Source organism: Vidua chalybeata, chromosome 6, assembly GCF_026979565.1.
Source record: "Vidua chalybeata isolate OUT-0048 chromosome 6, bVidCha1 merged haplotype, whole genome shotgun sequence".
NCBI classification, from domain to species: domain Eukaryota; kingdom Metazoa; phylum Chordata; class Aves; order Passeriformes; family Viduidae; genus Vidua; species Vidua chalybeata.
The window spans coordinates 23,608,119-23,622,873 of NC_071535.1; the positions used below are offsets into that span (position 1 = coordinate 23,608,119).

The 14,755-nt window shown below is 37.6% G+C and overlaps 1 protein-coding gene across 4 annotated transcripts in view; it reads right to left on the reverse strand.

Moving 5' to 3' along the window:
- Positions 1-372: 372 nt before the first annotated feature.
- MIA2 (MIA SH3 domain ER export factor 2) overlaps positions 373-14,755 on the reverse strand; it is a 36,077-nt gene continuing 21,694 nt past the window's right edge. For 2 of the 4 annotated variants that reach the window (XM_053945350.1, XM_053945349.1), the window contains exons 18-29: positions 13,758-13,896; positions 12,049-12,150; positions 10,704-10,764; positions 10,367-10,402; positions 9,384-9,451; positions 8,611-8,693; positions 8,119-8,250; positions 6,448-6,600; positions 4,989-5,120; positions 2,374-2,450; positions 1,741-1,975; positions 373-937 (exon numbers count right to left, since the gene is read on the reverse strand). In XM_053945350.1, the coding sequence (XP_053801325.1) occupies positions 789-937; positions 1,741-1,975; positions 2,374-2,450; positions 4,989-5,120; positions 6,448-6,600; positions 8,119-8,250; positions 8,611-8,693; positions 9,384-9,451; positions 10,367-10,402; positions 10,704-10,764; positions 12,049-12,150; positions 13,758-13,896 (1,367 nt within the window). In that variant the 3' untranslated portion in view covers positions 373-788. The remainder of the gene's footprint in view (positions 938-1,740; positions 1,976-2,373; positions 2,451-4,988; positions 5,121-6,447; positions 6,601-8,118; positions 8,251-8,610; positions 8,694-9,383; positions 9,452-10,366; positions 10,403-10,703; positions 10,765-12,048; positions 12,151-13,757; positions 13,897-14,755) is intronic. The other 2 variants (XM_053945352.1, XM_053945351.1) reach the window with 1 other exon arrangement.

Sequence of the window (14,755 nt, forward strand, 5' to 3'; positions counted from 1 at the left end):
AGCTGAATAAACCAAATTCATGTTGAGACAGTAAAAACACCCCCCTCCTATTGGTTTGCTGCAGACATGTCTTCAAACACAAGGGCTGGGCTGTGCTGGAGCATATCCTAGCTCTGACTGCTTCCTCCCAGGTCATAAAAACCCCCTGTACACAACTTCAATAAACACTACTCCACTCCAGCTTTTGAACAGTGATGAGAGAGTTGCTCAGCTTTTCTGCTGCCTCTTCCCCCTCAGTGTTATGGCAGGAGAACAGCCACACTGTAGAGCTGGAAGATCACCTATGAGGCCATTAACAGAGGGGACTCAAGTGGAGAATCATGAATTATTAATGTTCACCTATCTATTATAACATGTTACCAGTGACATTGCTTTCACTTTCTGTAGATTTTTATTAACTGTTTCCATTTGTTTTCACATCCTATTCATAAAGCAGCAAGCATCACTTTTGGCATGCAGAGAGACTCCTTGTACAGCTCAACCTGCACAAAGCAGCTGGACTTTTACAGTAAGGTTCACATGATTTAATTTTATACACCTCTGAAGAGACTACTCAAGTTAGAAATGCGTAATTTAAAATGACTATTGTACAGTGGAAATCACTTATTCACAATATTCATAAGTATTTAATTCTTTATTTACAAAATACTATCCTGAGAATTTTCCTTACTAAGCTTCAATTTGAGCGAAGTAGTTTGTATAGACCTAAGTAACAATGGTTACTTAACATAAGGAAAAATGCCAGTAGGAGAGCACAAAACTGGTTCAGGACATTCCCCAAATGACTGTTAAGTCTCCTGCTGTGGTTCTGGTTCTACAGCTGATGGATTTGACTGAGGTGGTTCAACTCTATTTTCAGGAGGAGGCGGTGGTGGCAAAAATCCAGGTCGTTGAGGTGGATAGTGAGGATAAGGTCTCATTGGAAATGGATTTCTTACTGTGAGAGAATCAGAGTAATCCAGTTAGTATCAATCACAACAGTAAACATGTAGACCTGCTCCTCTTGCTGGCTTACTGCTCAGCTAGGCCTATCTAACTAGAAGTCACATGTCAGAATCCAAAGAGACAGAGATACCAGGAAAGAGAGCAAAACCATCACTTTTCTCAGTAGTTACCCACCACAGTCTCAAAGCAGCAGCCAGCCACTGCAGCTCCTGGGCTACTGCTGCCCCTTCAGTCTGCCACAGCAACCCTTACATGCCACACCTTACAGATATTTTGGCAGATAAATGGCTTAGTTCTTCACACATACTCAGAGAACAGCAAGATTCAGAAAGAAGTCCTGCAGTCTGATACTTACACCTTGCTCCAGGTCTTGCAGACTCGAAGGGAAAACAGTTGTTTTAGGACTGTCCCTTTGCAGGGCACCAGCACACTTCAGAGCCAGAGGATGAAACTTTTAAGATTTATGGAAGATGCAATTTTATAGGAAGAAAAGGATTAAGGTAACCACCTACTTGCTTTCCTACCCCTCAAAAAGAATCCTTTAAATGCTGAACAGTACATGTTCCATATTTTCCAGCCAAAGCTAGTATTTGTAAAAATATCAAGATGAGCTGTTGTGAAAAAGTAAGTGTACAACACAACCAACCATAATCAGAAAAGATGCTCCCTGTTAGCTGAATTGAGAAGCAGCTGTGCTTCTAAGCAGTTAGCACCTCTACCCCTGTGGTAACTCACTACCTGCACAAAGCACTCGCGTTCATCAGCTTGAAACAAATGCTGGCTAAAGCCACGTACTTGGCAGCGGAGGGCGTGGAGGCCCGAAGTCTCGTACTGGAAAGCATTCCCGTGGCCCATACATGCCAGCAGGAGGAGGGGGAGGAAAAGGAGGTCCTCGTCTCATGAAAGGTACTGGTGGTGCTCTGGGATCCACAGGCATCAGTGGAGGTCTGACTGGAGGGAAAGGTGGAGGTGCAAACCCTGAACTGACAGCTTCACTTTCAGGTGCCAGCGAGTGATCAGGGAGCGAGTTCTGCAACACAAGGAAACCAGGGAAGTTAGCAGAGGGAAAGGGAACATCTCCAGTCCCATAAGGCCCACTTTCATGTAGGTGTGACACTAGCTAAGAGCTGGTTCCAACTCTGCTCTAGCTGCAGCATAATCCTGGGCAAGGCTATCTATGTGTACTGACCATCTGCTTGACCACAGTTTCATCTTTTGGGATATAATTAATTTTCAACAGGGATTATATTAGTAATACATCAACGTAATTCACAAGACAATAAGTGCTGTGGTAAAGTATACATGTAATTTTATAATTTGCACTGAAGAGTGCAATATAATGTGACCAATGGACCACAGACAAATGTTTCTATGTTTTTTGCAGAAAATTAAAGCTTCTTTAAGTCAAGCCTCTCTTTAGCTACTTACACTAAGGTTAGAATGATCCTTCATCCCATCTCCACTTGGTTCTGTTCGTGGACTATGTTCTGAAGATGTCTGCCCATCTGTATGCAAAAGTTACAATAAGTTATTCAGTGCTGATCTCTTTCTCTCCACCGATTTCAGTATTTTTTTCTGAAATCAGGATAGACTGGCAACAAAACCAACAGCAAGCAGCAGTTCCCTTTTGCCCCTCTCTCCGAGTAATAGTTTATTTCTTCAGTAAGCCCCATGCTGGGAATGGCTGTGCTATGATATGCTTTTGGCACAGAGCTTCACACCAATCCTATTCAAGTATGACAAAAACCAATTCCCTCCTTGGCTGCCAAATATCAAGGAAACTTCCAGAACCATATCAGTTTTGGATGAGTAGTCAGAAGAAATAATAATAATGATAATAATAATAACAACCATCATCATCCTCCTCCTCCTCTCATTTGCCTTATTTACTTTATAAGTAAAGAGATAAATAGAAACTTCAGACTTTTTACTTTTAAACTTTGCTGGGAACAAGTACTTTCAAAAATAACTAGAGAAAACTATTAAAGGGAATTGTCAGAGAGTAGAATCTGACTGGATATATATATACTAAATATATACACTAAATACACTTTCTTTAAACAAACAACTCCCCAAATCTGGGATTTGAAAAATATTGCTTTCTTATGCTTCAGCTTTAATAGAGATGATTATACTAAAAAACAACAAACCAAAACAAGACTTCTAACTAGTGACAGAATTTTTATGTGCATGTTATATTTCTACTCCTTGAAAGCAAACAAAGCTTTTTTCTCAATGAACAGACAGGTCTTTTCAAAAACTCTAAATTACTTGTCATTTCAAGCAGGCCCGGCCTTGTTGATGATATTGTTACTTAATCTAAAACATTTCAACTCCTGTGTCATACAGACATAGAGAATATTCATGCCTTGATATTTATGTTGCATAACACTTTCCATTTTAGGTCCTTATAAAGTTCCTCACAAACTCTGCCAACCTTTAACTCTTCTTTCTGACAAGAAGTTTCCTGCTCCACGTACCTCCTCCAGTGAAAAGTTCTCATAGTTTGCCACCCCATCTTAGGAAAATCCATATTATTTTGTTCACTTTAAATAACATTTTGATTATCTTTCTAAGAAATGTAACTTGTTGCCTCTCATGAGTAGGAGCCTTGATTTCAGTACTGTGAGACACTCTGCTGTTCTGAAGTCAGATGTGCTGGATGGGCTGTTTTTTGGTGGGTGGTTTTTTAATTGACGGGGGTTTGGGTTTTTACAAATACTCAGCCAACTCTAGTGAAATTATGTGTCTCTAGAAAGCAACATTCACACATCCTTAATGACCTGTTAAATGCTGACAACAAGGTTATCCAAAACCCTGTTTCCATTCACCCGGCTCTGAATTGCCCAGGAACTGACTACAGCATTTAAAAAAATAAATTAATTGTTGCTTGCCAGTGACTGAAGAAAGGGGCAAAAAAAGGATGCATTAGTAAGTGCAAAGGCAGTGCACCTCTCCTGTCCTTCAGTCAGCACCCAGGTGCTAGAAGAAAGACTTCAGTGGAACATGAAGTATTGGAAAGCAGAAGTGAGAAAGCAGTAGTGAAACTGACAGAAGGCTTGGGAAAGAGGGAAGGTCAGTAGCTGCACAAAGACAGAACTGTGTTCCAGTAAAGAACCACTCACTTTGAAACCTGAACCTTCAACTTGAAACTAAATTCAGCATTCCCAGTTCTCACACACTGTGACACCGAGTAGCAAAGGTTCTCTCTTCTCTGATCAGAAACGGTGCAAGGGAGAGGGTCACTTCCTACTAATCCTGTCAGTAACTGAGTCCTGGGTAGTGAAGTTTCTGCTGGGAATTTAATGGCTTCACTTTGCTGATGAATCAGACACATGTGACTTACCAGGGCATTACATAAAGATGAAAAATGCTTAGTAAGTATTAAGCTCTTAAGTTGTCAGTGATAAGGTCTCTGTGACCAAAATTCTACCTATCAGCTTCTGGCAGTTGCCAAGTGTCACAAACTAAAATGTACATAATTGGCCAATTCAAAACTAGTGGGTCAGTTAAAGGTGTGCTTAAACTGGGGGCAATTCACTGTGAACTACAAAAAGCTGCCACTGTGGTCATCAGTTTGAAGGAAGAGGCCTCAGACCTTCCACCTCTGTGCACCAAGCCAGTGGACACCTGAACATTTGGCTGTTTCTGTTTCACTCTTTGCGAGTCTAACCCTTTCTAACTTTACCAAATGTGGCACAGAAATGCAAGTATGGGTTTATGATGTTTTAATGCTGTGATGAGCCTCATGGGAGGGGCCAAAACAGACTCTCAACCGATTATGAGTGGTTAACATACAGAACAATGAGGGTAGACCACAAAAATACCTGATGACTGCCATTCCCGGAATCCTGCCCACCTGACAGCAGGTGCTCCAACAGGGAACGGCTGCATCAAAGCCAGCAGGTGTTAAAAACATTTCATACACAATGGTACTTGAGGTCTGTGGTAGCTAAAAACCTGTCCTCTTGCCACAGCTTACCATGCACAGTCAGCTTACACTGGGATTTTCCATTCTAGAGTATCATGGAAGCAATTCCCACCTGTTTTATCAAAAGACTGAACATTGTAAGTTCGTAGTTCTGCTGGTCCAGAAAGTCTTCCAGTATTTGGAGGATTAGGGAAAAATCTTTCTTGTCTTCGAGCAGGAAGAACTGGATCAGCATAAGGCTCACCTAACATTGAAGAAATCACAAAAACCAGGTCAGTGAAGATTTATTCCTTCCATTCCACACAATTTTAGACCAGAAAGGTTCTCAGCGTATCTTACACTCTTGTAAATATACAAAGTGTCTATTAATCAGGGTGACTTAAATAACTCAGAGGAATCCCACCAAGTATATCCAATTGCTTATGTTTCTAAAACGCTGCAAAAGAAAAAGTTCATTGATTTTTGGTTTAACATACGGCAGAATTTTGAAAGTTATGATTGCCTAAGTTATAAACAGTGGGGCCTTGAAACAAAGGTTCAGCCTAGCAAAGAAGATGGAAGACAAAACAAGGGTACTATATGTTTTAAGCCATTCTTAGGTAAGAATACCGTTTTCCATTATGTTTCATAGTGCTGTAATATGTTTCCACCAACTTGGTGGCAACAGATCCAGCAATCTACAAGCAGCTACAAGACAAACTGTATCGGTGAGATCCAAGGGCAAAGGTGGGCTAAGAACAAGAAGGAAAGAAACTACCTCTCTGCAGTATTCTGTCAACAGACCACACCCACCAGATGAGAAACTGCACCCTGAGAGGAGCTTGAGTTCTACCACCAGGCTTTCACACAGATGTGTATTGCTTGCTGCAGTAATAACTGAGGTTACCTACATTTTTTTTTCCTAAACTTGTAATGTTTTTTCTTCTTTATTACAGGTATCCAGGAAGGTTGTCCATAACCCCAGGTTTTTACTTGACAAATATGAGCAGAATCCTCTTAATTCATCTCTGCCTTCCTTGGATGGTTAAGTGCAATACAGATGTTTAGCTGAAGATGTGAGAGTGAAGACTGATTTTGCAGCTGTTAATCATTGAAGAGACAGTATCAACAGGAAAACATGTGCCAGACAGGATGAATGTACCATAGTACTCCTGTACTATTAATATAAATGGGTTTTTTTGAAAAATAGTATTTTTCAACATTACCTGGTTTTTATTTAAATAAATTTAAACTTTTTACTTCTTAAATATCTTATTAACTATCCAGCCCAGACAGGTCTTTTAATACACTAAACAAACTCCCAATAAAATGATGAAACCAAACAGCTGATTGTCCCTTGATAATACCAATTATATTACTTATACTTATGTACTTAAAAGACAGCAGAGAAGTGTAAATGAACTACACTGTTCAAGAAGAGGAAAAAACCACTATTAAAAAATACCAGTTCAGTTGCACGTGCAGGTCCAAGAAAACATTTAGTATTTTTAAACCCAAAATAGTTAAATATATAGACTGCAAGTCAGTAACTCCTCTTTTCCATGGATACAGTAGCTAAGCAGAGTTTTTACCTGGTGGAGGCAGAATTATCCTGTGTTCTCTTTCCCAAGGAGGAGACAGGGATCCAGTATCTGATGGTGGTCTGTGGGGATCAGTTAATCTATCAGGATTCAGCTCTCCTCTTTCACTTCCAGCTTCATACATGGCAGTTGGTCCTCTGGATCCTAATTGAAGAAATCAAGTAGTTATTCACCCTTGTGTTTTAAATCCTCTGCTATGGCTTTCCTCATTGAGTCTGGAAATAGTGGAGCAGATGATGGAATGCCAGCACTGTCAGGACACACGAGGCGCCGGCTCCACGGGCTCTCCGGCTGTTTGCTAACGACCAGTTACGGCTTCGAGAAGGGTTCAAAGGCGCGCAACGAAGAGTCCTAGCTCAGTAACAGCACAACATAGAGGACCTGCAATGCTTTTGAAAGAACTAATAATTTTACAAGTTCCAGTTAATTTGAACCAGAAACCACTACCCTCCTGATAAATAATCTTCTCAGTGATAAAAACCTAATCAAACTAACAATTAGCATCCTGAGAGTTAATGCCGGTATCATAAAACACCCATCTGCATTCAACACTCTTCTGGTTCTAATTCTTTATTCAAGAAGAAGGAAAAACCAAACCAAACAATCCAAACCAAACAAAAAAAAACCCTCTAAGGCCAGGTCAACACATAATCAAGTGCAATAAATACCATAAAAATAAGTGATTTTAGATGGCAAGCTTCCTCTAAAACAGACTGGGTCTGAAAAACTACAGAAATACTGAATTCTGCTATCATTTTCTAATTCTCCATGGTATAATTCAACCTAGAACTTGAAGCCATTGTGTGTCTTGTGCACTCTGAGATAAGTACTATAATTGCATTTACTGAAATCCTTATAGAATAGAAATTTGGACACATTTCCCACTAATTAAGTAGAGGGTTCAGTGGGTGCAATGGTAAAAATAAATTAAACAGTAGCTTCTTTATTACCTGCAACAGATGCTGAACTTCACTCTAGCATTTACCTACACTGCTTCCATCACCATAAGAAGTATGAAGGGAGGGTATTTTTCTTCCCTTACAACCCATGCCACCCCAGCTTACTTTCACCTACTCTGGAATCTCTGAACTGTACCCCTTACACACAAACTTCCTGGTCCCTTCTATCAGCAGGGAAGAAACACTCTCCATGTACGATGGCTGCTTCAAATTTAGAAAAAGGGAAGGGAACCAATTTACTCAACCAATACCTTTCTAATACCACAACTCCAATAAAACTGCCTCATGTTTTTGACAACATTCTCTCATGGACTGTAGATCAATGAGATGGAAGGGGCAGTATTTTTTTTTTCAGAAAACTAATTTTTTTCTTTAAAATCATGTTTATTTCAGCAGAACCTCATCTATCCAAGAAATAAAAGAAAATGGATAAGTCTGGCTTTTTACTTTTCTTAATTTATGCTTCTAAAATGAATCCACTGACAAACCTACCAATAAAAACTAGATTTCCAATTGCATTGTTACACATTAAACAGCTTTAGAAGCAAGCTGAAAAACAGGAAGAGTTTGTCCAATTAACTGTTGATGTTGAATTGGTTGTTTTAATACTTTTTGTCACTAACAAGAGGAAAAGGTGTGACAGGTTTATAGGAGAGGAGAGAGAAATCCAGAATAGATACATTTTCAAGTTTAAGAATTGTACCTCTTCCTCCTCCTCCACCTGGAAGCATAGGTGAAAGCCTTAAAGGACCCTCCAATAAAGTTGGAGGGGAAAGAAAAGCTCTTGTTTCAGATGAAGGCCGGCCCATTGGTGAGGGTCCATATGGGGAATGCTCTGGAACAGTTAAAACAAAATACTCAAGTTGACAATACTTAGTTTAACAAACTGTATAAATAATTTCTCAGGTGAAGCTAAAAACTAAACTATGTAACTAAAATGAAAATTGTGCTCTCATTACCATGTGTAACATATTCCCAGTCTACTCTCATCAATACTACAAATGCTCTTAGTTTCAACAAAATATTTGACGTGATCTATAGTAACTTAAGACCCAATAATTTTTTTTTTTTACTGACTAGTATTTGTACATACACATGGCCAGGATAGTTTTCAAACAATTAAATATGTGTGGTTTTGGGAAATGAAACCATAAACCAAAAGAATTAGGCTCTATTTTACAATTCAATACTGTACCTCTGCCAAATGGTCTCATTGGAATATCAAGAGCATAAGGGTCTTTTTCTAAAAGTTCAAGTTTAAATTCTGCTTCAGTTAATCTGCAAAGAGACAACAAAAAAAGTAGTAAGTGACCAAGAAATGCAAAAGCTTTACCAGACTACACTGTTTACTGCCAGGCTTTCTACGTAACTGGTTAATGAAGCAAGGTATTTTATTCCCTAAATAAATAAGACAAAGGATGTCACAGTACTCTGAACTTTAAAATGCCTGAAAGTATTTCTCTATGCTGCTGTGTTTCAACTGTAATTCAGAAGTTGAAGTTGCATTTTAGATTTCACATTCCTAGTATGGCATCACTCTAATTGCACTCCTAGTATTACTTAACCTCACACATCAAAGTTCCTCTCAACTACCACCAACTGTTAGTTCAGCATTAATTTCTGAGATAAGCTGTGAAATCGTGAGCTAACCACACATCTGGTTGATACATACTTACTTCAAACAAACAAACAAACAAACAAAAAATACCCCCCCAACATTTGTGTTCTAGTCCTACATTCTGCTTCTTTCCTGAAGTATATCAATACTTCACATATTTCCTAACTTCTTACTTTCTTGCATGTCATAATTACAGGAAAGCTCAAGTGACTCCCTTTCTTTCAGAACCCGAACACTGTGATCTCTCTGCTGTGTTTGGGCCACAATACATTAACAGAAAACATCAATCTCCCTCAATCCAACAAATGCCAAACTGCATTTGTTTATGAGTAGATAAGAACTGCACTTACTTTTGTCTGTTATGTGCATTTTCTTTTTTTATATCATTGAGGTGTCTTTCAGCTGCTCGGGCTGTCAGCTTTTGGAAAGGACAAAACCCATATGATTAGATATTGCTATTTTTTGATTAAATGCTTCATAAATATGACAATTCCTAGGTCCAACACATTTTATGTGAGGTGTATAGATTGCATTTCACAAGATATGACTTGTATGGAGCCTCAGATATGTCAGCAAATTATATTAGCAGCTCTAAAACCCAAATTTTGGAGGAATGATAAGGCTTTCCTGCAGGTTCTTAAAACTTCAGAAATTGAATTCTTTGGTTATACCTGCTTTGAAGCATCTACAGAAGATTTGAAGTCTCAAATTCTATGTAAGAATGTTGTATTTTAAAATCAGATAGATAAAATCTTTGGAATTATGACCACAAAGCACCACAGCTTTTAGCAGGATTTTATCTCAGATATTCCGTGAAAATGAAGAATGTATTAGTCAGAAGGTATTTTAAATTTTCCTGTTTGGAAAAAAAAAGGCAAAAATGGATTTTGTAGAAACACTCTTAGGAAGCTGTCAATGAAACATACTGTTCTCACAGGACATAACGTGTTCTACTTGTAGATAAAAGAAGTGAAGTGCACCCAAAGAAAATATCAAAATGGCATTGAAACAAAGCCAAAAGCTTTCATTATTAGCAAAATGCCACACATTTGTTATATGGTGTCATGTTCTTCCAGCAGATTTATTGCTATAACAAATGATATAAGATTATAATTTTACTGTGTTCGTAAGTATCCAGCTTACATTTTCCACCTATTTTATATAATAGAAGTGTTTTTAACATGCTTTTGTGTATTTCTGCAGAAACATGTTTAAAAGTGAAAGGTTAGAGATAATTTTGATGATCTGTTTTTAGTAGAAATGGAGATAAACTGAACTTTTCAAATAATGAAAAAGATGCAGAAAACACAGAAAATTCAGTATTTGAACTTACCCAATTATCATGAGCTTTTTTCTCATGTGAAGTAATCTGTGAAAGAGAGATTTGTTATTCACTAAACCCCAAAGCTTAGGATTATATGCTCTTTTTTATAAATTTAATGTGTGTGGGTAATTTATAATGAGATGCCTAAACTGAAAATTCAACTTTTCAGTGAAGTTATCTGGTGATCTCTGCTATGAAATCGTGTCAGTCCAAACCAGATAACATTAAGAAGAGAGAGGGGGAGGCAAAATTAGACACCCAACAAAGCCAAGCCAAATACAGTTCACAAGCTAACAGCATGTGGTATTCCAGTTGCAGTAAATCCCTCCTACAAAGCACAAAATACCTGATTCTCATAAGAACGAATGGTTCTCTCCAGTTCTTCTTCCAGATCCTTTGCTCGTTCTCTGTAACAAGACAAGAATTGATGATATTGTAATAAAACATGTAGGAAAGTTTTGAAAACAATAACTCAATAATAGCCACAAGGTGTAATTAAGATTTTTTTTTTATCCAAAAGACAGTATTGTCACTTAGGCCCATGGGATACAAAAAAATTATAGTAACAGTGGAAATTCCAGGCCTTACATTCTAAGCAAACAGCGATGTAAACAAGAGAACAGAACCCAAACCCCAACACATCCCCAACTTTTCAGTGGTTTGTGATGTTTCCAGCATAAAGGCTGTCCTTCCTCACATGCCCTACCAGCCAGCCTCACCCAGCTCAGCACAGGAACTGATGTGGCTGGAGCACCACACTGTCACAGGCTACCAGTCAGTCCTGAGGGACAGTCACCTGCACTGAAGTTACTTCAAGACCACATGTCTGATGGCAGCCAGCTGCCCTGTGCACAGCCTCTCTAGGTTCTACACTTTCTCAGCAGGTGAGCCAAAGACACAGACATTGCTTGGTTATACTCAATTTGCAATATTAATATTCTCTTTAAAATTAGGATGCCTACAAAATCCATGTTCTGGATAAATCAGGAAGAGTGAGTTCTGTCTACCTGTATGAATACTGAAGAATGTCCACAAAGAAGAAGTATTGATCATTATTGTTCAGTTAGGCCTAATACCCCTATAAACACTGAAGTAAAATGGCAAATATACATTATATACTGAAAACTATGCCACAGTTAGATGAAATACAGAAAAACCACAGAGGTACACAGCTGGTGCAAAAAAAAAAAAACAGAGCAAAGCAGTTAAGAAACAGCTACAGTAAATATTCACCCATGACAATATTTTAGTAAATTATCTCTAAGCAACAGGACTATCTGACAAGCTTTGAGAAACAGAATACTATAACTATACAGCATAAATGTTAGCTCTGTAGGAAAACTGAACATTCCATTTATTTCACAACATTCTCTTATCTTTGTATTTTTAGCTTTGTTCAGTAAGGGGAACTGGATGAGAGACCCACTTCTACCACACCATTAAAGCTAATGTATCAGTACAATTAGGATTCTAATGGAAGAGCAGTTGCCCTAATCTTCAACACTCAAATGTTTTAACAAAGTAAAACCACCCTTCGTCTGTATTATTACACACAAACTAGTGTCTAACACACATACACAACCAAGAAACTGGAAGAAAATACATTTGCTTACGCTGTGTTTTTTTAAATTCTCTATTGTTCTATCTTCACTTTGGTACAAGTGATTACAACAACTGAAATCTGCAGTTACCTGTAGCTGTTTAATTCTTCAGCAGCATGAGTAATTTTTTCATCTACTTTAGAAAGCTTTTCTTCCTTCTGTAGACGTTCCCTCTCTTCTACTGTCAACTTCCTTTAAACAACATTCAAGAACTATGGTTAATTTTGTTTCAAGACAACAATTTTGAAAGCAGCCACAAATCATATCAAACAAAGTAAAACCCAAGCTACACTAACAGTCAGTGATTTGTTCTGGTATTTTCTAAAAATAATTTTCTAGAGGAAAAAAACAAAACCGATTGTTACTAGTTATAAGAAAAAAAAAAAAAAAAAAAGTCTTTCCAGGCCCTCCTTTTTTATCCTTATGCCTTTTGGGCATTACAGAAGAAAAAAACTCATGCACAAGGTAGTTCTGCAGAGCACACATGGATACCACTGCTGCATACAGCCCTGAATGGATAAACTGGTCATCTTCCTGTGGACAGCAGCTCTTAACAATCAAGCTGTCTAAATCATGGATCTGGTGAACATGATTTAAATTTCTTTTCTACTCAATCTTCATTTCCTACTTTTCCATTTTCCCTGTTTAAACAGACCCAGTTTCTAAAAGATGCCTTAATTAATTCTAAGGTTTTTTTGTGTTGCTACATCACCCCACCTGCTTCTCCCCACTCCTTTTTGGCTTTTCTAAAATTCTTTGATAAGCAGTGTACATTTGCTGAGTTTTAGTGAGGTTATTTTTAAATATCATCCACACAGCCTGCTTTCTGCCTGCTTATTGTATCTTTTTTTTAACAGGTTCCTTCCCACTCCCTCCCTGCTCTTTTTGAAAAATCAAAATGCTAATGCAGTGATTTCTAGGATTGATTGCATCTACAAAGATACTAAATATCTACACAAATATACATGCTACAGAGCCAATTACTGAAAGTAATACTTCAAAAAGGTCCTGCACACTGCTCAGTACAGGATCTAGTCTTGTGCTGATTCTCTTGCTGCCTTCAAGATTATGCCCACCCTTTGAAGAAATAATTTCTGATTAGTAGAACTGTAATTTTACATCATGCCCTGCATGATGATGCGCCCTGCTGCCACACACACACTCCTGAAGGTTACTACATGCCCTGGACCAATCAATTTTAATTTCTAGTCCTAAACACATTTCTGATTTCAATCACTAGGTCATAATCCCTACTAACATTCTGACTGTGAGGCAGATAGTACAGCCTTCATATTCTGGTTTTCTTGGTGAGGAAAGCCTGATTCACAAGGGTTCTATGCTGCTTACCAACAAGAGCTTGCCTATGTTTTGTTTTATATATATCTTGTCATTCCTCTGGCATTCCTTGCTCTCTTTATTATATAAAATACATCTCACAGTTAAAGCACCTATTGATTTTCTTTCAGCAACTTTGACACATGTATTACATCATATAATAATTCACTTAAAGAAAAAATAATCAAGCTGTCCTACTTTAGTTGCCTTATTTCATAGATTAAAAATCTCTTACTTCTTTGTTTCAGTACTTGCTTGTGGTAAAGTCCTAAAATGAATTGTTTCATGGAAACAGTTTCTATAAACTACTGTAAACACAAATGTACATGAAAGCATAATAAACTGTCTTCACAATTCAGAAAATTCTGGAAAGCAGTATTCAAACCTTCAATAATTTTCAGTCTCCCAAATCAGAGTTACATTCAAATCAAACAGCAAGCATTGAAGATAAGAAGAACCAGCACCTGTGCAGTTTCATTTCATTTTCTTGATAAAGCTCAGTCATTACTTTAAGTTTCTGCTGAAGCTTTTGAACTTCGCTTTCAAAACGTTCATTTTCAGACTGCAAGGAAGCTTGTTGGCTTTGAAGGTTTTCTATGCGTTCTGTCAAATTTAGAGATAATTATATTGGGATAACACATTGGCAATATTTTAGTATACAAAAAGTCTGTAAAAACCTTTGATCCTATGTTGATTTAGAAACATAAGATACAAAGTTAACATATTTCAATATATGACACTAAATGAGGAACCAGCAACTATACTCTCTACCTGCCACAAAGTGCAGCCCTGTGAGTGTATCAGGCCTTTACTCCAAACCCCGTAACTTCTTTGAAAACAACTCAGTTTTGTAATTCAGAATCTAAATTTTCATTTAGGGCTCTTATTATTGTAATTATTTAATTAAAGGAGTACAACTAGTACCACCATATGCTCTTGCAGATTTACCTGTACAAGGTCCTCCTCAATAGCATGAATGAGTAAGTCAGATTTGTCAAATTACCTTATCTTTCCAAATTGAATTCAAAGTCATGTTTCTTTTCCTAATTACTATTCCTGTGCCTCTTTTCAAGAAATATAATAAATCTTCAAGTGAGTTTGAACATCTTCATGGGACAGAGCTACAGTCAATTTGGAGAACTCACTAGCACAAGGAATATGTTTAAAGGACTGTAAGAAACTGAAAAATACAGTCTGACAGAGCATTTCACCACCCAAATAACAAAGCTGGACATTTGTAAGTGATGGCTACTCTGACAACTATGATTACAAAAGCAATAGCTAATTACAGGTTTTAATTTGAACTTGAGTTATTTTCATTTCATAAGGTTTAATTCAGTATGTCCTACACCACAGAGGAAATGAAACAGAGCAAGATGTTAAGTTCAATTCTCTAAATGCAGTACTTTATATTTTAAGGATTGAGTTTGCACCCATTATAAACTAACTATAATTAAGCTAC